The sequence below is a fragment of the Diorhabda sublineata genome, unplaced genomic scaffold (genome assembly GCF_026230105.1).
Source record: "Diorhabda sublineata isolate icDioSubl1.1 unplaced genomic scaffold, icDioSubl1.1 Dsub_177, whole genome shotgun sequence".
Classification (NCBI taxonomy): Eukaryota; Metazoa; Arthropoda; class Insecta; order Coleoptera; family Chrysomelidae; genus Diorhabda; species Diorhabda sublineata.
The window spans coordinates 2338-30015 of NW_026614108.1; the positions used below are offsets into that span (position 1 = coordinate 2338).

Sequence of the window (27678 nt, forward strand, 5' to 3'; positions counted from 1 at the left end):
ATTTTTTACGTCTGTTCAATCGATTTTTAGCGTTTTCGTCGATCTTTTACATCTGCATAATCGATTTTTTCGGTTTTTGCCGATCTTTAACCACTGTATAATCGATTTTGTACGACTTCATCGATTTTTCATTTCCGCCCAATCGATTTTTAGCTTTTCGTCGATTTTACACCTCTGCATAATCGATTTTTTCCAATTCATCGATTTTTTACGTCTGTTCAATCGATTTTTAGCGTTTTCGTGGATCTTTTACCTCTGCATAATCGATTTTGTACGATTTAGTAGATCTCTGCTCTGATCGAATGAAAAAACACCACGCCATTCATTTTAATTAAATTTGCAGATAAAATTTAGGAGTCATAAATTTTATTAAAACCAATTCAAACAAATGACATCGTAGTTATATCTAAATTGACATCATAAATTTTATTACGAAACACCCGGTATCTCCATTTTGTTTTTAAACCAATTCGAACCCACATAAAATGCATTTATCACCAAATGTTTTGATTTCGTTACTTTTAACACAAGCCGACAACAGCGCCTGGTTGATTGTAAAAACAACTTCATTAGAATTTAACCGCGTTGTATATAACACAATTATGCATTAAAATTTTAAGCTGAAAAAAAGATTGTAATTTTTGTTTATTTATATAAAAAAAAAATTTGGATCGCATCTTTATTTTGACTGCGTCTAATTTTGTTGACCGGTATACGTGACGCAAAATATTTTATGATTTATTTTCGTCGCAAGTCAAATGAACGGTAGGTAATTTTAATTTTAGTCTATTCCAATTTAATTCACGACGACGAATCGTTTATATGCGTGCTATATTTGCATAAAAATATTTTACGTGCTTAATATCGACCCATTTTGCTGTGAATTGTCGAAAAATAATACATGACTCATTGGTGAAATCAAATGTCAGTTAGATAGCATCCAAGGTTGGTAAAGACTAGGTTGCCCGATAACGTGGATGTCATGTATGAAAGCCGTTACGTCACAACAATTCCGAAGAATAAGCAGTGTTTACGTTTGAATTAAACATTATAATAATAAAATCACACAATTTAATTTCGAAGGAAACACCTTGAATTTAAATTTCATTTATCCTCAAAAACATTCGAATAAATTGACAAAATCGTATAGTACAACAGATGACGTCACCTGTATATATCGGACAAGTTATCGGTCAACCTATTCATTACTAACCTTGGATATATTCGAATAATGGTCATAAAGATTTCTTCTTTATCGATAAACAACGCGGGAAATTATGACATTACATAATTCTTTCTAGTTGTTTATAAATATGTGTGATGGTGTGTAGATTTTTTTAAAACAAAATTAGTGAAGGTGATCGTTGAATAAACCTGTTTAGTGTCGAGTAGTTTTTATTGTAATAAAAAATTAAGTAAGTTTCATATATCTTATTCTATATTCATTTGTTGTTAGTTGTTCCAATAAAAAATTTCTATACAGGGGACGTCGTGAAAATAATAATAATTATTTTTGTTTTGTTAAAATTTAATCTTCTACTAAGTACTTTCTCAAATTTGAGGTTATTTCACGTATATATTATTAGCTGTAACACCTTTAAGAATTCATGACAATTATTCATAGTGTCAAAGGCGGTTTCTGTATCGATGAATAGTTAACTTACGTTCCAATTAGAATTACACATCGTAAAATATTTGGTTTATTAAAATTCATTCTATAAATTGATTTTTTCGTGAAAAAATTGATCGTTTGACGTATTTATTTTTAAAAATAGTAAAAGCAAAACGTTATACAACATTTGGCGGATATCGACGTCGCTAAAATTGGATCGAAATTAATATCCAAAAAATTTAATACATTTTTAAGGATCTATACAGGGTTATTCATTAATAATTGTAATTATTTTGAACAGAAAATCTTCGGGTTGGAATAACAAAGTTTAAAATGAAATTTTATAACTTTATTTTATTTACCAAATCATTGTTTTTATTACATCACATCCAAATAGTTTTGCACACCCTGTATCTCAAAATAGAGCTGTAATTTACCCCAATTTTTTAATGTAAATCTTCATATTAAAACCTCAACATCACCCTGTATATACATATCTAATTAATCAAATTCATTCAACAAAATTTTTTTCAAGAAAATATTCGCTACCATATTTAAAAATATTACGCACGCCTCTGACTAATGCTATATAACCAACTTGAATGGAATAAGTATCAAGAAATGATGAAAACACTGGCAACCACGCGCTAATCTCATGACATCGATTATTTAAATCGAAGTAGACGATGACTACTAGACAGCGCGATGTTGCCAAGTATTGTACAAGAAAATAAATTAATTATAATTTTGTTTCCCGTACAAAATGATATTTTATCTATTTGAAATTTTACTTTACAGATTCTCCTCGTAACTGACAATGCTACGAAGCCCTCTCAACTTCTGAAATTAAAAATTACAAGAAACCCGCATTTTTCTTAAAATCGTACCACTCGGTCTGTTATTGATGACCGGTCACGGGAATTTAATTTGTTTTAGTCACTACCAAAACCATCAAATCGGAAAAGATCCTTACCTCCGGACGCGAAATATAAATCAAATAAAAATATTATATACGATACCGATTAATTGATTTATAAATAATTGTAATAGAAAACATGGAGAGTGGTAAAAAGGAAGCGCCTTTAGCTACTTTATCGACGGTGGCTCCATCTCTAGAATCCAGTCCGATAAAACGCGAAGAAATCGTTCTCACGGAACCGTTCGAAAAACCGGAAGTTACGTTCATAACTAACAGTCTATCATCGACATCCTCCTCGTCGGAATCCGATTCCGAGGAAGACGAAGTTAAACCGAAGATACCCGATGGCGGTTGGGGTTGGATTGTAGTATTTTCTTCTTTATTGGTATCGATGATAGCCGACGGGGTTAGTTTATCATTCGGTTTATTATTTCCGGAATTTTTGATTGAATTTAAAGCGTCCAGTTCGGACACGTCTTGGATAGGCAGTTTGTTTTTGGCGGTACCTTTAATTTCCGGTCCGATTATGAGCGCTCTGGTCGACAAATACGGATGTCGGATCATGACGTGCGTGGGAGGTTCAGTGGCGGCGCTGGGATTCATTATGAGTTGCAGGGCCGATTCTATTTCTATTATGTATCTGACGTTTGGCATACTGGCCGGTTTGGGATTGGGGCTTTGCTACGTGACGGCTGTTGTTTCGATAGCGTTTTGGTTCGATAAGAAGAGGACTTTGGCTGTTGGTATAAGCGCATCGGGAACCGGAGTGGGAACTTTCATATTTTCCCCCTTGACTAATTTGCTTATTTTCGAATTCGGTTGGAGAGGTACCACCTTGATTCTGGGAGGGTTATTTTTGAATATGTGCGTCTGTGGAGCTTTGATGAGAGATCCCGATTGGATAACAGAACAAAACAAGTAAGTTTATCTATTTATTTAATCCCGAGAAGATTAATTCATAAGTATAAGATAAAGATAACTCGAATTGATTGTTTATTGAGATTAGAATTTATTAAAAAAATTACGTAGTAACAGAGAATGTACTAAAATTTATAATACGTGTCCTATGTTAATTTCGGCATAAACTCCTCCTTCGGTATAATCCGGCTGACTGCTGTCAGCGACTGCTACTCAAATATATTAATAACTACATTAAATATCTGCCATTACACTCAAGTGGTCAAAGTAGATACGCTAAAATCGTCCTTATGAACCTCGTCATTAATGAACAAAATACTATAATCAACAAGCACTCTGGTGGTCAGGATAGATACTATAAATTTAATATAATACGCTAAATTCGTACTTATGAGCATTTTCAATAATAAACAAAATACTAGACTTGTATTATCTATTCCAGATAATTTCCTGGTATTTATTATTTGATTTGCAATTAGATAAAATAATATAATATCAAAATTTATGTTCAGTTGGTGTATTTATATTCACAAATATTTAATAAACTTAAAATTTATCTGATCTTTGTCAACAATATAAAAAAGAAGAAGAAAAAACGTTCCTTTAGTCGCGTCGTTTCTTTATAATTTCCATAGAATTCGATATATTTGACCTTGATAATAAATGCGATTTTACTATAGGGAACTTATCAAGTTTTGGTTGTATTAAAAAAATAATCATAAATTTGTGATAAAAACCTAATTTTTTTACAGGGTTAATTCAAAATTATCTATATCTAACAAATCGATTAAAACTTTTTAAAGAAATGATAAATGTCTGGGTTATGATTTCCATAGAACTCGATATATTTAACCTTGACAGTAAATACGAGTTTACGGGGGAACTTGAAAAATTTCTACGTATAAATAAAATTTTTAATGATCTGTTTGTAACGGAATTCTATTTCCAGTAAATCTTATTCGTAAGCTTACGTCAAAATTCTTACAGGGTAAACTCGAAATTATCCAAATCTAGTAAATCGAGTAAAACAAGTTTGATATCGTTGTCATCGACGAATTTTTTGAATAACCTCGATATAGACGAACTGAAAGACGTATTAAAGAGTGGAAAAAACGTCGAATATCTTTTACAAGGCTTAGAAACTTCCATAGAATCGAATAACGTGGATAAATCAGTTCTAAAAAATAATCATAATTCAGTTTTGAATCTACCCACGTATATACGTCAAAATGAGAAAGTAAGTCGACGACCGCTATATATTATACAGTGTGTATCAGATAAATAAATGAATTTAAGGTGCCTATAGAAGTATTAGAACAACTCAGTTCGAATAAAAAGTTATATAATGTTATATTGGAAAATTTTCCAAGTTTATTATTAACAAGGAGTACGTCCGATAAAGGATTAAATAAATTAGCAGAAGACGCTTCACTTATTGAGAGAGTACCGATCACGATGTGTATGACGTTAAAAAAAGAAGAAAAAACTGCAAAAAAACTGGTGAGTAATTAAAAAAAAAATCAACCATCATCGAATCCCATCATTATATATGTACAAACATTTTGAAAAACCCTGTATATATACAAATACGTGAAAAAATATTCGTTACAATGAAAAAATTTAATATATCGAATTATTTTTTATTACAACCTGTATAAAGATATATTTTTACGTGGAGATTGTTCAAATTTTGAAAAAAACTATAAAACTGTAGTTTAGTTCAACAAAAGTCGCCATTTTGTTTCATATTTCTGTAGTATTGGTTATTTTTGACAGTTTCTCTATTTGAACAACGTCAATTATTTGAATGCACCTCGTATACACACATATTTACCGCCGCCATCTTGTTCTACTTCGTAGTAGATAAAATTTGAAAAAAAAATTTTCAAAATTGTGGTTTATTTCAACAAACGTCGCCATTTTGTTTCATATTCCTGTAGTATCGGCCATTTTTGACACTTCCTCGTCTATTTTCCTTCTTTGCACGACGTTTTTTCAAAAATACAAACGTAAATTATTTGAATGCACCTCGTATACACACATATATACCGCCGCCATCTTGTTCTACTTCGTAGTAGATAAAATTTGGAAAAAAAATTTCAAAATTGTGGTTTATTTCAACAAACGTCGCCATTTTGTTTCATATTCCTGTAGTATCGGCCATTTTTGACACTTCCTCGTCTATTTTCCTTCTTTGCACGACGTTTCTTCAAAAATACAAACGTCAATTATTTGAATGCACCTCGTATACACACATATATACCGCCGCCATCTTGTTCTACTTCGTAGTAGATAAAATTTGGAAAAAAAATTTCAAAATTGTGGTTTATTTCAACAAATGTCGCCATTTTGTTTCATATTCCTGTAGTATCGGCCATTTTTGACACTTCCTCGTCTATTTTCCTTCTTTGCACGACGTTTCTTCAAAAATACAAACGTCAATTATTTGAATGCACCTCGTATACACACATATATACCGCCGCCATCTTGTTCTACTTCGTAGTAGATAAAATTTGGAAAAAAAATTTCAAAATTGTGGTTTATTTCAACAAACGTCGCCATTTTGTTTCATATTCCTGTAGTATCGGCCATTTTTGACACTTCCTCGTCTATTTTCCTTCTTTGCACGACGTTTCTTCAAAAATACAAACGTCAATTATTTGAATGCACCTCGTATACACACATATATACCGCCGCCATCTTGTTCTACTTCGTAGTAGATAAAATTTGGAAAAAAAATTTCAAAATTGTGGTTTATTTCAACAAACGTCGCCATTTTGTTTCATATTCCTGTAGTATCGGCCATTTTTGACACTTCCTCGTCTATTTTCCTTCTTTGCACGACGTTTCTTCAAAAATACAAACGTCAATTATTTGAATGCACCTCGTATACACACATATACACCGCCGCCATCTTGTTCTACTTCGTAGTAGATAAAATTTGGGAAAAAAATTTCAAAGTTGTGGTTTACTTCAACAAACGTCGCCATTTTGTTTCATATTCCTGTAGTATCGGCCATTTTTGACACTTCCTCGTCTATTTTCCCTCTTTGAACGACGTTTCTTCAAAAATACAAACGTCAATTATTTGAATGCACCTCGTATACACACATATATACCGCCGCCATCTTGTTCTACTTCGTAGTAGATAAAATTTGGGAAAAAAATTTCAAAGTTGTGGTTTACTTCAACAAACGTCGCCATTTTGTTTCATATTCCTGTAGTATCGGCCATTTTTGACACTTCCTCGTCTATTTTCCTTCTTTGCACGACGTTTCTTCAAAAATACAAACGTCAATTATTTGAATGCACCTCGTATACACACATATACACCGCCGCCATCTTGTTCTACTTCGTAGTAGATAAAATTTGGGAAAAAAATTTCAAAGTTGTGGTTTACTTCAACAAACGTCGCCATTTTGTTTCATATTCCTGTAGTATCGGCCATTTTTGACACTTCCTCGTCTATTTTCCTTCTTTGCACGACGTTTCTTCAAAAATACAAACGTCAATTATTTGAATGCACCTCGTATACACACATATATACCGCCGCCATCTTGTTCTACTTCGTAGTAGATAAAATTTGGAAAAAAAATTTCAAAATTGTGGTTTATTTCAACAAACGTCGCCATTTTGTTTCATATTCCTGTAGTATCGGCCATTTTTGACACTTCCTCGTCTATTTTCCTTCTTTGCACGACGTTTTTTCAAAAATACAAACGTCAATTATTTGAATGCACCTCGTATACACACATATACACCGCCGCCATCTTGTTCTACTTCGTAGTAGATAAAATTTGGGAAAAAAATTTCAAAGTTGTGGTTTACTTCAACAAACGTCGCCATTTTGTTTCATATTCCTGTAGTATCGGCCATTTTTGACACTTCCTCGTCTATTTTCCTTCTTTGCACGACGTTTCTTCAAAAATACAAACGTCAATTATTTGAATGCACCTCGTATACACACATATACACCGCCGCCATCTTGTTCTACTTCGTAGTAGATAAAATTTGGGAAAAAAATTTCAAAGTTGTGGTTTACTTCAACAAACGTCGCCATTTTGTTTCATATTCCTGTAGTATCGGCCATTTTTGACACTTCCTCGTCTATTTTCCTTCTTTGCACGACGTTTCTTCAAAAATACAAACGTCAATTATTTGAATGCACCTCGTATACACACATATATACCGCCGCCATCTTGTTCTACTTCGTAGTAGATAAAATTTGGAAAAAAAATTTCAAAATTGTGGTTTATTTCAACAAACGTCGCCATTTTGTTTCATATTCCTGTAGTATCGGCCATTTTTGACACTTCCTCGTCTATTTTCCTTCTTTGCACGACGTTTTTTCAAAAATACAAACGTCAATTATTTGAATGCACCTCGTATACACACATATACACCGCCGCCATCTTGTTCTACTTCGCGGCAACCCTTAAATCGTCTGTTACAGGATAGTGTGAAAAACGGGAAGGATGTAGAAGCACAGGAACCGTTATTGATCGAAAAATCATCGAAAAAATTTGGCGGGTTGTCCAAAGTACCAACAGTACCGAAATTGAAAGCGCAATTAAATCAAGCGCAAAGACAAAATTATTTTAAAAATTTAAAATTGCACAGACAATCGTTAATACATCGAGGAGCGATATTCAACAATCACAAATATCGATTTAAAGCTTCCAGCTGCCCGAATATATACAGAGTGTCCACGTTAACTTTGAAAAAGAGTGACGACGAAGTGAGTATTTTATTAATTATAGTAAAAAATTTGGGGTTTTACAAAAGTGCTTATTATATATTAATAAAGAAATTGAAAAACAGAAAAAAATATATTTTTACATTATTTATTATAAGAGGTTTCATATCTCGAATATTTTAGTTGATTCAAATATATAAAACGGATCCCCCCTGTATAATTGTATACTTGGTTGCATAATTCTCGATATGTATGGATTTGTATGTTTGGTTGCATAATATTAAAAATTCAAGGAACCTCTTATAATAACGAACCAATAGCGGAACGTTCTATTCGAAATGATAGTAATGATTGAAGTGATAGTTTCGTTACCGTAGCGGAAATAGATGAGCACTTTTGATGTTATGATAGTCTGGGAAAATTAGGAAAATCACATTAATTAATCGAATTTTTTAATTTCATGAAATTTTCGATGAGTTTGATCGATATTAACAGAAGTACTAGAAATTTGAGTTTTTTACGCTATTTTTTATTTTTGCTCGTAGATATCAAATTTTAATTAAATTTTATAACTAAGAATTTCCAAAATTTATTTATTTGGCACAAAATGTTGTTAAAGCAGATTTTCAAATTTTAAAAATTCAATATGGCGGTCGTGTAAATATTTTTTTAATTGCTGTTCAATTCATGGAAAATGTCAATTTTGAGAGGAAATCTGTTACAGGGAAAGGCTACAAGTTTGATACAAGGCATCAAAAAAAATTAATTTTTTCAGTTTTTTTGAGTTTTTTTCAGTTTTTATAAAAATTGTTCATATTGCCTGATGAAGTACAACTCGATTGCAGCAAATTCCATCTCAGAATTGATATTAATCGTGAAATAAACAAGGATGAATATTGAATCAGTTTACGCGTCGGCCATTTTGAATTTTTGAAATTTGAAAATACCAACTGCTTCAAAAAAAATTCCTCCATATTTTTATATTAAATCAATTTAGTATTTATTATACTTGTCATAATAAGCAAATTACAAATTTTTGAAAAATTGAAGGTTAAATTTTTTTTTAAAAGTTATGATACAAAATTTTTTTTAGGATCAAAAATAAAAAAAGATATCAGCGTAAAAACCTTGAATTTCGAACTGTTTTATATTCTTCGAAAAAAATTATTGTGAGGTCTCGACCTAATTTTCCCGGACTATAAAGAAAATTCGTTGTTAGTTTGACAGGAAACGTTTTATAGAAATGGTACGATGAACTACTAGACTTGGTGAAGGGAATATGCGATTTTTCGTTGTTCTTAGAACTACATTTTTTCTTGCTGTCCCTGTCGACCATAACACTTTTTGTTTGGTTTATAGTGCCGTATTTTTATTTGGTGGAACATATGACAAAGCACGGATATACTAACGAAGACGCGTCTCTTACTATATCCAACATAGGTATCACCAATACCATCGGAATGGTAAGTAGACGTACGAAAAATAATTCAAAAACAACAAATATTCCTTAAAAATATAATAAACAAAGATAAAAGAATGAATGACATCATAATAGATCGAATTAGCACGAACTGCTAACCAGTGTTGCCAGACTTATTCGACTATCTGTAGTTGAGTTACAAAAATGATTTAAAATAGTTAAAATGGTTTGACAAAAAAATTATTGAAAAGAAAAAAATTGATATAAAATCAAAAGATTTTTTTTGTATAGCGGAAATGTTTCGAATTTTTATTTTTCCAAATAAATTTTTAGTTAGAAATATTGATATTAAAGGTAATTCTTAAAATCTGACAACACTGCTACTTACTAAAGGGAAGTGACACTCCGCAGGCGCGTCTAATGTTTAACTGGCGATCGCAGACCAATATACACTGAGAAAAGTAATGCACTACATCGAAGTATCCAACCGAAAACTAATTTTCAATGTAAAATTCTGTAAATAAACGGAAATATAAGGAGCACGAAAAATTTTTCACTTCTAAGAAATATTTATTAACCATATTTGTTTTTACAATTATTGAAGAAAAAATTCAAAATGTAGCGATCGATTTCTCAGTGTAACGAAAGATTCCGAATTTGTTGTAGTTCGTTTTTGGGGGAGATAAGGGAATTTTCGTGTATGTTTTAGGAAAAGCTCTACCGATGGTTAGTATGATTTTTAAGATATTATAAATTAATTTCTACATAAATAAATATTTTCATACAACTCTGTAGTTGAATGAAAAATTTCCTAAGCGATTTCGTCTTATCTAATTCACATATTATATCAATCTTGTAGAAATATTTTTAAAACTTCACATAAAGAGAAAAACATCTGGCAACACTGCTATCAATTATCCATTTTCACGACCTTGAAACGTATCAATATATAAAACAGTGTTGCCGGAATTTCACTTTTTCCCTAAATATAAAGGAACGGAATTTATTTCGGATCGGATTTTTTTTTAAATAACATATTAATATAATCATATAATAACATATTAAATTTCGACTTCTATATCGATTTTTATCAACAATTTCCCTATTTTATAAATCAATTTCAATAAATCCTTTATTTTCGACGTTAAATATTCTGATTAAGATTTAAAACTTCTGGCAACACTGTTATAAAATATAAATGGCTGCCCAATACAAATGTAATACATAAAACAATGTTGCCGGAATTTTAATTTTTCACTAAATACATAGGATCAGAATTTATTCTGGATACGATTTTTTTTTTAATAAAAGATCTTGTTAGGATTGCCAGAACCAACTTTATGATCAACCATTGATGCCAGGGCTACAGATTCATCTGTAGTACTACTGATTTCGCCTAATATATCGATTTTCATCTACATTTTATCAGTTTTATAAATTAATTTCTATAAAATATACATATACACACATATTTTTATATATTCAAATCAAAAATTTCCGCCATTTTGTCTATTCTTAATCAATTATTATATGAATCATAATTTTATGGAAGTCACATAATCGGATTAAGGAAAATAACATCTGGCAACACCGCCGTCAACTACTAGTTGATGCTCGATTGAAACGAATAAAACAGCGTTGCCGGAATTTCACTTTTTTCCCTAAATATAAAGGAATAGAATTTTGGATCGGATTTATTTCAAATAACATATTAATATATTAATATAATAATAATAACATATTAAATTTCGACTTATATATCGATTTTTATTAATAATTTCCCTATTTTATAAATCAATTTCAATAAATCCTTTATTTTCGACGTTAAATATTCTGATCAAGATTTAAAACTTCTGGCAACACTGTTATAAAATATAAATGGCTGCCCAATACAAATGTAATACATAAAACAATGTTGCCGGAATTTTAATTTTTCACTAAATACATAGGATCAGAATTTATTCTGGATACGATTTTTTTTTTAATAAAAGATCTTGTTAGGATTGCCAGAACCAACTTTATGATCAACCATTGATGCCAGGGCTACAGATTCATCTGTAGTACTACTGATTTCGCCTAATATATCGATTTTCATCTACATTTTATCAGTTTTATAAATTAATTTCTATAAAATATACACATACACACATATTTTTATATATTCAAATCATAAATTTCCGCCATTTTGTCTATTCTTAATCAATTATTATACGAATCATAATTTTATGGAAGTCACATAATCGGATTAAGGAAAATAACATCTGGCAACACCGCCGTCAACTACTAGTTGATGCTCGATTGAAACGAATAAAACAGCGTTGCCGGAATTTCACTTTTTTCCCTAAATATAAAGTAATAGAATTTCGGATCGGATTTATTTCAAATAACATATTAATATAATAATAATAACATATTAAATTTCGACTTATATATCGATTTTTATCAATAATTTCCCTATTTTATAAATCAATTTCAATAAATCTTTTATTTTCGACGTTAAATATTCTGGTTAAGAATTAAAACTTCTGGCAACACTGTTATAAAATATAAATGGCTGCCCAATACAAATGTAATACATAAAACAATGTTGCCGGAATTTTCATTTTCATCTTCATTTCTTCCGTTTTATAAATTTTTATAAATTAATTTCTATAAAATATACACATACACACATATTTTTATATATTCAAATCATAAATTTCCGCCATTTTGTCTATTCTAAATCAATTATTATACGAATCAAAATTTTATGGAAGTCACATAATCGGATTAAGGAAAATAACATCTGGCAACACCGCCGTCAACTACTAGTTGATGCTCGATTGAAACGAATAAAACAGCGTTGCCGGAATTTCATTTTTTCCGTATATATAACGAATCAAAATCCCTTTTCGGTTCCGATTTATTTTTCCAATTCCAGATCGCTTTGGGATGGGCAGGAGATCAACCGTGGATGAACATAACGAAAACTTACGCTATATGCTTGGTTTTAACCGGCGTATCTTGCGCCGGTTTGATGTTTTTCACGCACAATTTCATCGTGCTCGAAATGTGCGCTGCGCTTTTCGGCGTTTTCGTCGCCAGTACCTACTCGTTCACTCCAGGAATAATAGTTGAATTGGTACCGCTAGATCGGTTCACCACCGCGTACGGCCTCCAACTTCTCTGTATGGGTATCGGACTTTTGGTAGGCCCCCCGTACGCGGGGCATTTGTACGACGTGACCAACAGTTGGGAACAAGCTTTTTACCAATCGTCCATTTGGATCATAATATCCGGTCTGATGGTAGCTCTAATTCCGTACACGAAAAATAGGAAAATATTGGGAAAAGGACCGGTGGAAAAAGTTATCGAGGATTCTAAAGACGTTATTTGGATCACTATTTTGTTAATCGGTATATTTTTAATTTTACTCGTACCTCTTATGTATTTCACAATCGTTACTATTATATAATTTTTTTTATAAATAAATGAAAATAAATCAAATCTAGTATTATTTGTTACCCCCCCCCCGTATCATCAAAAAAGTCTACGATATAAAATATATCGAACGAAACAAAATAATTCGCCTTATATATAGGCAGTTTACAATACATTACCGCGGATATTGTTACTATTATATATGCAAATATCTATATTATTAATGGAATGTATGCAACCACCATTACGATCAAGTAGTTCTGTGGTTTTAACTGTGAGACGAAAATTATTGACAACTGACACATTGAACCATGTCTAGCGAATTAAAAAATCATTAGTTATGTATCTTTATCTCTTTTTTTTTTTCATTCTTTTTCGAAGTATTTTTTCATGCTTCTAAATATTCATGATTTTACGTCTCTTGTGATTTAAAATTTGTTTCTTTTATAATTTTTTAGACAGATGAAAATTTGACGTTTCAACTTCTCTATAAAAAGGTTTCTAAAATGGATGAGGCGGTAGCGTCTAGGATTGTTGATTGTGCGCACCGGGTTCGATTCTCGCCTGAGTTATTTTTTTTTCAATTTTTTCGTTTTTTTATACATTTTTTTTTCACTGTATTCATTCTAACATCAATTATATAGAATTTTCTTTTATTTTTTCTTTGTAAAATTGAAATTTTGCATATTAAGTACGCGCATTTCAAAATCGAAAATTTTTTCACTTGATACTTGTTATAAGTCATACTGGGCAATATAAAAAGAAACAGCTGTTCTACATCAAAATGACGGCCGTGTGGTAAATAATAGACTTTCTCGTATGTAGACTTTTCGGTTTGAAATTTTTTTGTTTGTTGTTTTTGCATCCGGTAAAGTTGAAATAAGCCTCCTAGTAAAGGTGAAACGAAAAATCCATCTTTACTCCAGAATGTAAACAATAAAAGACGAAAACTTAAGGATATCAATAAACTATGAGAAGCCCCTGTATAAAATCCAACAAATAACTCAAAACAAAATCATCTAATCACCCCCACAGCGACCATTTTAAAATGGTTATCAGCTGAATTTGACAATTCGTTAGATTGCATTAATGAGAAGTAGCTGAATTCATATTATGTATTATTCTTCTTTTTTCTTGAAAATAGGACACGCCTACTTGCGTATGCGTCTATAAACATCGAATTTAAAGTCTAATAAATAGATAATTATGATCAATTTGAATAGTGACTTAAGTCTTAATTTATCGACGTTTCCCCATATAATTTGTAAAATAAATTTAGGGATACGTCGAAATCTGGCAACGTCGGATCGAACAGCTGTCTCCATTTCGTGAAACCGTTTCAACTGTGTATCGAATGTATACCGAACATGTTGGTCGATTTAGCACGTGTAATTCCAGTCGTTTTAAAGTATTCAAGTCAAAAGTTATTAAATACATTTTAATTACTTTGTAAGAGTCATTAAAAAGTAGAGTTTGAGACACGTGTTTTTTTAGTGAAGTTCATAGTAACGTGTTTGATATACAGGTATTTATATTTCACTTTAAACATTATGTTTTATTGACGTATATCATTAGGAAATGGATTAAAAAACCTTTTATTATATTTATTTATATAACTAATATTATTAGAATAGTAAAATTATTTATAATGTACTAAATAATTTAACGAGTTTCCATTCAATGAACAAAGTTAGGTTAGGTTCACTTTAAAGACTGAATCGTGTTTATTCTCATTAGAAACGGCATAAAAAAATGAAATTAAGTATTTAAAACAAAATATTAGTAAATATAAAAGAAACAAATACCCTGTTTTAACCTAGGGTAGCAAATAAATGTAAAACGATACGTTTTAAAAAAGAAATAATCTAATTTAATTTAACATAACCTAATTTTATTACTGGATCATTTACGTGGTTCTAATTTATTGTGTAGAATGAGTCTAAATCGACTTCTTAAGTGATGTAATTGAACAAATACATTTCCATTAAGAAAATAACGCAACTTGATTAAAATGTATGCGGTTTAGTGATGAATTGTAATTGGGATAAATTGATGCAATTGTATGTGCTGTTTCACCCACTAAAGTACGATACAAATCGTTTTATTATCTTTTATTTGATAAAAAAAACTCGCAGGATAATATACAACACGTAAATACACAACAAAAAAGTTGTATTAAAGTATTTAAAAAAAAAATTACATAGTCTAACTTTTTCTTCTATATCTAACGAAATCGTTCATGGAATGTATTAGTATTTATTTTTTATCGATAGATAAAGCATCAATCTATATATAGTGTAAATTTAATTTTTTTATTCGTATAATTATCTGAGATACAGAGCTTCAAAGTTGAAGTTTGTTTTTTGAAATGTTTCTTTTTTGATAACCCTCGTAGTGTAATGTAGATTATTTCCACGAATTCAACTGAGTAGATATTTATGTAATCGAATACAGTATGAAGATAACGACTATGAAATTTTTATATATAGATAGATAAAAATATATTTTCAAGATGTGATGAGACAACAGCTGTTTGTTTTTTTTACCAGAGACACATTTTCGTCGGGTTGGCTAAAATTAGACGCGATAAGTTTGTTTGAGGAAAATTTAGTAATTAAAATGTTGTTTTTATTTGATTTAACGAAAAGTATTTCGATTTCGGAATCGAAAATATGAAAAAATTGCGCAGGAAATGATTTTTTTTAATTATCTCGAAATTAGGAAAAGATATGGAAAAATGTTTCGAACGAAAATTGTAGAGGATGAAATTTCCTATCAAATTGCTAATATTCACTTTTTATTTATTTTAAATGGAAAGAGAGATATTTGCAAAAAACTGGAATTTTGAAAAATTCATTCAAAATTGATAAAAAAAGTGGAATTTTCATGAAATTTTTTATTGATATTTGAAACTACAAGGTTTAACAAGTGATTTAAGATATATAATTTTTTTATTAATTTGAATTTTTATATGGGGGGTCGAAAATTAAGTACAAACTATACCGGACATCATTTTTTTGATTATATCTCGAAAAGACAAAAAGATACGAAAAAATGTTTCAAACAAAAATTGTAGAGGATGAAATTTCCTATCAAATTGCTAATATTCACTTTTTATTTATTTTAAGTGGTAAGATAGATATTTGCAAAAAACTGGAATTTTGAAAAATTCATTCAAATTTGATGAAAAAATGAAATTTTCTTGAAATTTTTTATTGATATTTGAAACTACAATGTTTAACAAGTGATTTAAGATATATAATTTTTTTATTAATTTGAATTTTTATATGGGGGGTCGAAAATTAAGTACAAACTATACCGGACATCATTTTTTTGATTATATCTCGAAAAGACAAAAAGATACGAAAAAATGTTTCAAACAAAAATTGTAGAGGATGAAATTTCCTATCAAATTGCTAATATTCACTTTTTATTTATTTTGAATAGAAAGAGAGATATTTGCAAAAAACTGGAATTTTGAAAAATTCATTCAAATTTGATGAAAAAATGAAATTTTCTTGAAATTTTTTATTGATATTTGAAACTACAAGATTTAACAAGTGATTTAAGATATAAAATTTTTCTATTAATTTGATTTTTATAGGGGGGGTCGAAAATGAAGTACAAACTATACCGGACATCATTTTTTTGATTATATCTCAAAAAGACAAAAAGATACGAAAAAATGTTTCAAACAAAAATTGTAGAGGATGAAATTTCCTATCAAATTGCTTATATTCACTTTTTATCTATTTTCAATAGAAACAGCGATATTTACAAAATAGTAATTAAATACTTGAAATTTTGGAAAAATTATTGAAAATTTTGAGAAAAAGTGAAATTTTCAAAAAAAATTTTGTTGCTACATAAAATTACGAGATTTAAAAAGTAATCTCACGTATATAAATTTTCTTAATAAATCATATTTTTATTTAGGGGGTCGTAAATGAAGAAAAAACTATACAGGACATCATTTTTTTGGATATATCTCAAAAAGACAAAAAGTTACAAAAAAATGTTTCAAACAAAAATTGTAGAGGATGAAATTCTCTACAAAAAACCCCATTATAATTTTTTATTTATATTCAATAAAAACAGAGATATTTACAAAAAAACTATTAGACCACTTGAAATTTTGAAAAATTCCATTATAAAAAGTAAAATTTTCAAAAAAAATTATTCCTACTGGTAACTACGACGTATAACTACCCTTCTCAAATATAAATTTTTTTCAATAAATCCATTTTTTCATATATATTAAGAATTATATTAATAAATAATATTATTTCACGAAATTTTCCAAATTTATTATTAAAAAAATTGAATAAATACTGAATTTCCCAAAAAAAATCCTCCCAAACCTTACAGGGTGAGTCAACACTCAAAGAAATCAAAATACAGGGTATTTAGAACTAATTTATTCACCCCACGTTGCCAATTGTTTTCAAAAATCATATTTACAACCCCTTATATGAAACCAAATGGAAATCACCCCAAGAAAACGTCTCAAAATGAACAAAACAATATTTTTAGGTTATATAAAGTACGCATACAATGTACACAAATTTATCTATTCATAAACATAGATAAGATTATTAATATTGGACCTAATAAAACATTTAAACCAATAATAATTAATTTTAGTAACACACCTCGATGAAATCTAATCATTTACCCAAGTAATTACATTCGAAATGAGCGTAACCGCCCCCATAGTAAAAATATCCGAAGTGGCCCCCAGCGTCGAAAGTTTACAAGAAACTCCACCGGACACCGAAACCTTCAACAATTCCACGCTGAGAATCGACCACAAATTTCAAGGTAGAGGATCGATTCTGTCTTCGGAAATAAGTCTTTTTATAGAAAAAACCGGACAGAAAATACCGGACGGGGGATGGGGTTGGTTGGTAGTTTTGGCGTGTTTCGTTATCAATATGTTATCGGATGGGGTTGGTTTTACATTCGGGTTGCTTTATAAGGAGTTTTTGATCGAGTTCGGCGCTTCTAAATCGGCTACGTCGTGGATAGGAAGTCTTTTTATGGCTTTACCACTAATAGCAGGTATATATTTCAATTTTTTTTTCACTAATTTTCCGTATATATAATTGTTAATAACATTTTATTTATCGTTTGGTGATTTAAAATGAAAAATTTCCATAATATCATTCCATTACTTTTGTACGTTCCCTCGTAACATATTATTTAGTTCCGAACGATAATTACGTTATATAACAACCGTTTGTAATATATGTGGCAACAACGCGCTCTCAGATGTTGATTCAAAGTTTTAATATCGTCACGTCCCGCTACGAAACGGCGGGAAAATTAAATCATATTTTTTATTGCTCCAAATTTGATTATTTCATCTCCATTTAAGCAGTGATATGAAAAAATTATTTCCCACTTTCCCCCAATGACCCAAATGAAAATGAAAATATTGTTGAAATTAAAAAAAAACATTAAAATAGCCAGCAGTTATCTTGCAAAACGTGTTAAATCCATATTTTAACGAAAATAATAAATTTACACCTTAGTACAATGTTTCTTAAAGTTTATTTTCAAAATTTCAGCAAAAAAAAATTTCAAAATATCATTTACTTCGAGTTTTTTATCGCCTTAATTCGTATTTATACAGACGGAGCCATCTACTAGTATGAATAGATAATAAAGTTGACCTTAAGTAAACTGTAAACCGTCCGGTGTTGCCAGACTTAGAATATTTCCTACAAATAAATGCAGAAGAAATATTTAATGTTTTTATTCGAATTTAAACAAGGTTACAACTTTATTTTAACTAAAATGAAATAGTTTAAAAAAAAAACAAAATACGAGACCTGTTTTCGACCTTAAATAATGAATTTTTTAAAATAGAAAAAAGCTGGCAACACTGAAATTGTTCATAGAATATGGGATTCGTTCGATCTACTGCTTTTTTCTATTTAGTTTTTTTTTTCGTGGTTTGTTCACTACTTTATTTTTTTCACCCTCTTCTCCTTTTAAAAATGATTTTTTCACCCTTCTATATTCGTCCATAATATTTCTTTATAAATTTTGTTCTTTATTTAATTAACGAAAATTTCGAAAATTCAATTATAGTACTTTTGCCACTTCCCTCGTAACATTGTATTCGCTGACTCAAACTTAGTGATAATTACGTATTATAACGGAAAACTTTCGTGTAGTATATATGGCAACGTCGCGCTATCAGTTGATTAGTTGAAATATGACAGATCACTTACTAATTTCGGATTAGTCACGAAATGGTGGGAAATTTGAATGTTATTAACGACGGAAAATTTAATTATTTCACAGCGCTTCGTTTCGTGACCTCAAAAAATTATTTTTCATAAAAATTGTAAAACGTTATTTAATAATCTATTAGTTTGATTTGATATTTAAAAAAAAAATACTAATTGCATTCATTTCGATATTGTTTATAGTCGACAGCCATCTTGTAAAGCGTCTTAAATCTATAAATTGACATAAGTAATAAATATATAGATTTACATTATAGAAAATATTTATTTACGTGCATTTTCAAAATTTTAAAAAACAAATAACGAAAATTATCACTATAAATGTTTTTTTTTTGTAATTTTGATTCTTATATATGTTGACGGAACCATTTAAATCAACTCTGAATCATCCAGTGTTGCCAGAATTAAAATATGACCGAAATATTTCACATTTTAATCGTAAGTTGAATGTACACAGGTTAGTTTCGAATCTTTTTAAGTCTGGCAACACCGAAACCGTCTGGAATGATTGGCGTTCAACATTCTTAAGATATTAGCAATAAATATTTTTTTAATTGTTATTGAATGATATAGTAAATTTCGATATAATCGTTATTTGTATTTAATTTGTTTTACAATTAACAGTTTACGGAATATTAGATATATTTTTATAATCCGAACGCGTTGTTGCCGGTTTTACGTAACACATATTTCCAATATAGCGAAAAAAAATTTTTGTTTTCCACATATAGGTCCTCTTGGAAGCGCTCTGGTAGACAAATACGGATGTATGACGATGACAATAGCAGGAGGAATCGTCTGCACGTCAGGTCTGGCTCTAAGTTCCTACGCGCAAACCATAGGGGTGATGTATTTAACGTTCGGAGTCGTAGGTGGATTAGGCCTTACGCTTTGTTTCGTAACGGCCGTCGTTTCAATAGCGTTTTGGTTCGAAAAAAAACGAACCGTGGCTTTGGGTTTAGCGGCGAGCGGTACCGGATTCGGTACGGCCCTGTATTCCCCTTTAGCCACGTGGCTCCTCTCCGAATACGGTTGGCGCGGTACTTTATTGATAACGGCGGGATTTTTCGCCAACATGTGCGTCTGCGGGGCCCTAATGAGAGACCCCGATTGGATAATAGAAGAAGAGTAAGTATATCGTCGAATTATACCGGGTGGGCGAATAAAAAAAAAACGGATTATTGAATTTTTTGGAATACATCAAATTTAATGGAATTTTTTATACGATAATCGAATTGTTCGATAACGTCCACGCATTTTTTATCCAACAAGTTTTAGTCTATCTCTTTAAATAACAGGTAGGGTAGAGCGGGAACTTTATTATGTAAAAATACCTCCAATTCGGGATCTGATTGGTCGATTTTTATAAATTTGATGTTAATTGAAAGAACTTTTTTTTATCAATACAAAATATATAAATTCTGAACGATTTAATTAGCGACGTTAATACTAGAGGGCGTTGTTTGAAATATTTTACATACTGTGATTTTTTTTAACGTCACGTGTCGAAAATGTGTTCATTTATTTTTTTCATTTGATTAAATTGTCCTTGTACACAATCAGACCATCATACGCCACGCCACGCCACGCGGAACGATTCAAAACTGTCAGTTTTATCGTATTGAAGAATGACTCGAAAAGCGCCGTATTTTTAACGATTTTTTTTATTTGATTTCATGGACCATAATTAATATTTTTTTTTTGCCGTGCAAAACGACAGTCGCGGCAGCAATTCTAGGTCGCTAGACGAACTACTAGTTTTCACCATAACCTACGAAAAAACCACCGAAACATTTTCTGTTCAAAATTACAGAATAAAATAACGGAAACTGTACGTCAAAATCTTTTTTTTTTGAGATATCTTAAAAAAAATCCCGCCATTTTCATATCTCGAAAAAGGAAAAAGATAATTTCAATTGAAAATATCGGGGTGAAAACCCAACTAGCAACACGTCATGCAAAGGGACGAATATGTGTTTATATGTTTATCCAAACCTCTACACACCCCACTCCACGCCACGCCATTTTCATATATCTCAACATATCTCGAAAAAGGAAAAAGATATTTTCAATTGAAAATATCGAGGCGAAAACCCAATTAGCAACACGTCACCGCCACTCCACGCCACGCCATTTTCATATATCTCAACATATCTCGGAAAAGGAAAAAGATATTTTCAATTGAAACTATCGAGGTGAGAAGCCAACTAGCAACACGTCATGGGAATGGGCGAATATGTGTTCATATGTTTTTCCAAACCTCTACACACCCCACTCCACGCCACGCCATTTTCATATATCTCAACATATCTCGAAAAAGGAAAAAGATATTTTCAATTGAATATATCGAGGCGGAAACCCAATTAGCAACACGTCACCGCCACTCCACGCCACGCCATTTTAATATATCTCAACATATCTCGAAAAAGGAAAAAGATATTTTCAATTGAAAATATCGGGGTGAAAACCCAACTAGCAACACGTCATGCAAAGGGACGAATAAGTGTTTATATGTTTATCCAAACCTCTACACACCCCACTCCACGCCACGCCATTTTCATATATCTCAACATATCTCGAAAAAGGAAAAAGATATTTTCAATTGAATATATCGAGGCGGAAACCCAATTAGCAACACGTCACCGCCACTCCACGCCACGCCATTTTAATATATCTCAACATATCTCGAAAAAGGAAAAAGATATTTTCAATTGAAAATATCGGGGTGAAAACCCAACTAGCAACACGTCATGCAAAGGGACGAATATGTGTTTATATGTTTATCCAAACCTCTACACACCCCACTCCACGCCACGCCATTTTCATATATCTCAACATATCTCGAAAAAGGAAAAAGATATTTTCAATTGAATATATCGAGGCGAAAACCCAATTAGCAACACGTCACCGCCACTCCACGCCACGCCATTTTCATATATCTCAACATATCTCGGAAAAGGAAAAAGATATTTTCAATTGAAACTATCGAGGTGAGAAGCCAACTAGCAACACGTCATGCGAATGGGCGAATATGTGTTCATATGTTTTTCCAAACCTCTACACACCCCACTCCACGCCACGCCATTTTCATATATCTCAACATATCTCGGAAAAGGAAAAAGATATTTTCAATTGAAATTATCGAGGTGAGAAGCCAACTAGCAACACGTCATGCGAATGGGCGAATATGTGTTCATATGTTTTTCCAAACCTCTACACACCCCACTCCACGCCACGCCATTTTCATATATCTCAACATATCTAGAAAAAGGAAAAAGATATTTTCAATTGAAAATATCGAGGCGAAAACCCAATTAGCAACACGTCACCGCCACTCCACGCCACGCCATTTTAATATATCTCAACATATCTCGAGACAGGAAAAAGATATCGACAAGCGGTTTTCGCTATTTTAAAGTAAATTTATTCAACTTACGAGGGATCTACGTAAATTTTTACGGTTTTATTAAAATTTGTCGATAATAACGACAATATCTAAAATATATGAAACAACGCCCTCTAGCGTTCACGTAGCTGATTAAATCGATCAGAATTCGCATATTTCGTATCTCTGGACAAAATATCTTCGAAACAACGTCAAGTTTATAAAAATCGATTGAACAGAACCGGACTTGGAGGCGTTTTTTTTTTTTTTTTTTTTAAATAAAAAGTTGCCCGCTCTCCCCTAGGCGCGATTGCTGATTGTGCGTGTTGTAGAAAAGAGGAAAAAAGATTGAAAAAGGCTAGAAAATGGAGCGTTTCATCGATTGATACAGAGTGTCTCGAAGAAATCAAACAAACGTTAGAAGAAGGGGGCGATACGCAATATCTGCTTCAAGATGTCGACGCAACATTAGATCTAACCGACAAGGATAGATTCAATTCCGTCGTCGATTTACCTACTTTCGTTCGAGATAACGAAAAGGTATTGAAAAAAGAAAAAACCAAAAAATAATCTCGATTTTTGACTTTTTTTTTTTTTTGTCGTGTTGAAGGTGCCGCTCGAAGTACTGAAACATCTCAGCGAGAATAAACAAATTTACGATATAATAGTGCAGAATTATCCGAATTTATTGGCCGGTCGGAGTTCTTCCGATCAAGGGATGAATATTTTGAACGCCCCCGATCGGCATACGTCGAGGGTGCCGGTGAAATTTTCTATGAATATCAAAAAACAAGAAGAATGTTGGACGAAACGTCGAGAATTCCGAGAAAAAATGGAAAATAACGCGAATTTGGAGACGATGGGGATGGCGGAAGCGAAGGAAACGCAAAATAAAGGGATAAACTTGCTCAAGAGTCTGTCCGTCAAGGCGAAAACTCAAATTCAACCGCAATCGTATCTGAAAAACGTGAGATTTCGGAAAAATTCCATTGGGTACAGAGGCGCCATGTTGAATATACACAAATACAAAGTGAAAGCCTCCAGTTGTCCGGACATTTATAAAAATTCAATGGCGACTTTATTCCGAGAAGAAGAGGTACGGATAATCGTTTTACCTTCAATCAAAACTAGTAAATAATGGTCGACACGTTCGCGTTTAATAAAAATTTTTTCGAAAATTTATTCAATTTGCGCAGCTATCGTTGTTGTCTTCTTCTTTTAATTCACGTCTCGTCGCATCACTGTCTACTCGAACTAAATGTGTTACGACCCTCGTAACATAATAAACAAAATTCGATAGTCGCTTAATGAATTGTGGGACTACATGTATATTTTGACGTTGAAGGGACATTCCGTAATTATTCGATATAACTTTCTATTAAAATTTTTTGGTAATTTCCACAGAAAAATCGATAATTTCGTGATTATTTTCGAAAAATTATCCAAATTTCAAATTATTTATAATCAGAATTTTTTTTTCTTTGATTACGATCGTATGGGATTAAATGGAGAACGCCCCTCGTAGCATAATCGTGACACGTAATTGAATAGTTTACTGCTGAATTATGGGACATCCTGTATATATATCGGAGTCTTCTTTGTCAATTACGGGGACATTTGGATATTTCTCTAAATAATTCGATAGAAATTTCGATTTTTTTTGACGATTTTCAAAAAAAAAAATCGATAATTTCGTGATTATTTTTCGAAAAATTATCCAAATTTCGAATTATTTATAATCAGAATTTTTTTTTCTTTGATTACGATCGTATGGGATTAAATTGAGAACGCCCCTCGTAGCATAATCGTGACACGTAATTGAATAGTTTACTGCTGAATTATGGGACATCCTGTATATATATCGGAGTCTTCTTTGTCAATTACGGGGACATTTGGATATTTCTCTAAATAATTCGATAGAAATTTCGATTTTTTTTGACGATTTTCAATTAAAAAATCGATAATTTCGTGATTATTTTCGAAAAATTATCCAAATTTCGAATTATTTATAATCAGAATTTTTTTTTCTTTGATTACGATCGTATGGGATTAAATGGAGAACGCCCCTCGTAGCATAATCGTGACACGTAATTGAATAGTTTACTGCTGAATTATGGGACATCCTGTATATATATCGGAGTCTTCTTTGTCAATTACGGGGACATTTGGATATTTCTCTAAATAATTCGATAGAAATTTCGATTTTTTTTGACGATTTTCAATTAAAAAATCGATAATTTCGTGATTATTTTCGAAAAATTATCCAAATTTCGAATTATTTATAATCAGAATTTTTTTTTCTTTGATTACGATCGTATAGGATTAAATGGAGAACGCCCCTCGTAGCATAATCGTGACACGTAATTGAATAGTTTACTGCTGAATTATGGGACATCCTGTATATATATCGGAGTCTTCTTTGTCAATTACGGGGACATTTGGATATTTCTCTAAATAATTCGATAGAAATTTCGATTTTTTTTGACGATTTTCAATTAAAAAATCGATAATTTCGTGATTATTTTCGAAAAATTATCCAAATTTCGAATTATTTATAATCAGAATTTTTTTTTCTTTGATTACGATCGTATAGGATTAAATGGAGAACGCCCCTCGTAGCATAATCGTGACACGTAATTGAATAGTTTACTGCTGAATTATGGGACATCCTGTATATATATCGGAGTCTTCTTTGTCAATTACGGGGACATTTGGATATTTCTCTAAATAATTCGATAGAAATTTCGATTTTTTTTGACGATTTTCAATTAAAAAATCGATAATTTCGTGATTATTTTCGAAAAATTATCCAAATTTCGAATTATTTATAATCAGAATTTTTTTTTCTTTGATTACGATCGTATAGGATTAAATGGAGAACGCCCCTCGTAGCATAATCGTGACACGTAATTGAATAGTTTACTGCTGAATTATGGGACATCCTGTATATATATCGGAGTCTTCTTTGTCAATTACGGGGACATTTGGATATTTCTCTAAATAATTCGATAGAAATTTCGATTTTTTTTGACGATTTTCAATTAAAAAATCGATAATTTCGTGATTATTTTTCGAAAAATTATCCAAATTTCGAATTATTTATAATCAGAATTTTTTTTTCTTTGATTACGATCGTATAGGATTAAATGGAGAACGCCCCTCGTAGCATAATCGTGACACGTAATTGAATAGTTTACTGCTGAATTATGGGACATCCTGTATATATATCGGAGTCTTCTTTGTCAATTACGGGGACATTTGGATATTTCTCTAAATAATTCGATAGAAATTTCGATTTTTTTTGACGATTTTCAATTAAAAAATCGATAATTTCGTGATTATTTTCGAAAAATTATCCAAATTTCGAATTATTTATAATCAGAATTTTTTTTTCTTTGATTACGATCGTATAGGATTAAATGGAGAACGCCCCTCGTAGCATAATCGTGACACGTAATTGAATAGTTTACTGCTGAATTATGGGACATCCTGTATATATATCGGAGTCTTCTTTGTCAATTACGGGGACATTTGGATATTTCTCTAAATAATTCGATAGAAATTTCGATTTTTTTTGACGATTTTCAATTAAAAAATCGATAATTTCGTGATTATTTTCGAAAAATTATCCAAATTTCGAATTATTTATAATCAGAATTTTTTTTTCTTTGATTACGATCGTATAGGATTAAATGGAGAACGCCCCTCGTAGCATAATCGTGACACGTAATTGAATAGTTTACTGCTGAATTATGGGACATCCTGTATATATATCGGAGTCTTCTTTGTCAATTACGGGGACATTTGGATATTTCTCTAAATAATTCGATAGAAATTTCGATTTTTTTTGACGATTTTCAATTAAAAAATCGATAATTTCGTGATTATTTTTCGAAAAATTATCCAAATTTCGAATTATTTATAATCAGAATTTTTTTTTCTTTGATTACGATCGTATAGGATTAAATGGAGAACGCCCCTCGTAGCATAATCGTGACACGTAATTGAATAGTTTACTGCTGAATTATGGGACATCCTGTATATATATCGGAGTCTTCTTTGTCAATTACGGGGACATTTGGATATTTCTCTAAATAATTCGATAGAAATTTCGATTTTTTTTGACGATTTTCAATTAAAAAATCGATAATTTCGTGATTATTTTCGAAAAATTATCCAAATTTCGAATTATTTATAATCAGAATTTTTTTTTCTTTGATTACGATCGTATAGGATTAAATGGAGAACGCCCCTCGTAGCATAATCGTGACACGTAATTGAATAGTTTACTGCTGAATTATGGGACATCCTGTATATATATCGGAGTCTTCTTTGTCAATTACGGGGACATTTGGATATTTCTCTAAATAATTCGATAGAAATTTCGATTTTTTTTGACGATTTTCAATTAAAAAATCGATAATTTCGTGATTATTTTTCGAAAAATTATCCAAATTTCGAATTATTTATAATCAGAATTTTTTTTTCTTTGATTACGATCGTATGGGATTAAATTGAGAACGCCCCTCGTAGCATAATCGTGACACGTAATTGAATAGTTTACTGCTGAATTATGGGACATCCTGTATATATATCGGAGTCTTCTTTGTCAATTACGGGGACATTTGGATATTTCTCTAAATAATTCGATAGAAATTTCGATTTTTTTTGACGATTTTCAATTAAAAAATCGATAATTTCGTGATTATTTTCGAAAAATTATCCAAATTTCGAATTATTTATAATCAGAATTTTTTTTTCTTTGATTACGATCGTATGGGATTAAATGGAGAACGCCCCTCGTAGCATAATCGTGACACGTAATTGAATAGTTTACTGCTGAATTATGGGACATCCTGTATATATATCGGAGTCTTCTTTGTCAATTACGGGGACATTTGGATATTTCTCTAAATAATTCGATAGAAATTTCGATTTTTTTTGACGATTTTCAATTAAAAAATCGATAATTTCGTGATTATTTTCGAAAAATTATCCAAATTTCGAATTATTTATAATCAGAATTTTTTTTTCTTTGATTACGATCGTAA

The 27678-nt window shown here is 30.9% G+C and overlaps 2 protein-coding genes across 2 annotated transcripts; both read left to right on the forward strand.

Annotated features, from left to right (window-relative positions):
* The first annotated feature begins 725 nt into the window (after positions 1-725).
* On the forward strand, positions 726-13051 carry LOC130452105 (monocarboxylate transporter 12-like). Its single transcript, XM_056791422.1, has 7 exons — positions 726-1415; positions 2411-3449; positions 4437-4686; positions 4746-4949; positions 7903-8187; positions 9387-9608; positions 12486-13051. Exons 2-7 carry the CDS (start codon positions 2668-2670, stop codon positions 13017-13019), a joined length of 2277 nt encoding a protein of 758 aa, XP_056647400.1. The 5' UTR covers positions 726-1415; positions 2411-2667; the 3' UTR covers positions 13020-13051.
* A 1121-nt stretch (positions 13052-14172) lies between these two features.
* LOC130452106 (monocarboxylate transporter 9-like) lies at positions 14173-24214 on the forward strand. The gene is made up of 5 exons (XM_056791423.1): positions 14173-14510; positions 17630-18046; positions 19974-20370; positions 22960-23167; positions 23238-24214. Exons 2-5 carry the CDS (start codon positions 17680-17682, stop codon positions 23763-23765), a joined length of 1500 nt encoding a protein of 499 aa, XP_056647401.1. The 5' UTR covers positions 14173-14510; positions 17630-17679; the 3' UTR covers positions 23766-24214.
* The last annotated feature ends 3464 nt before the right edge of the window (positions 24215-27678 follow it).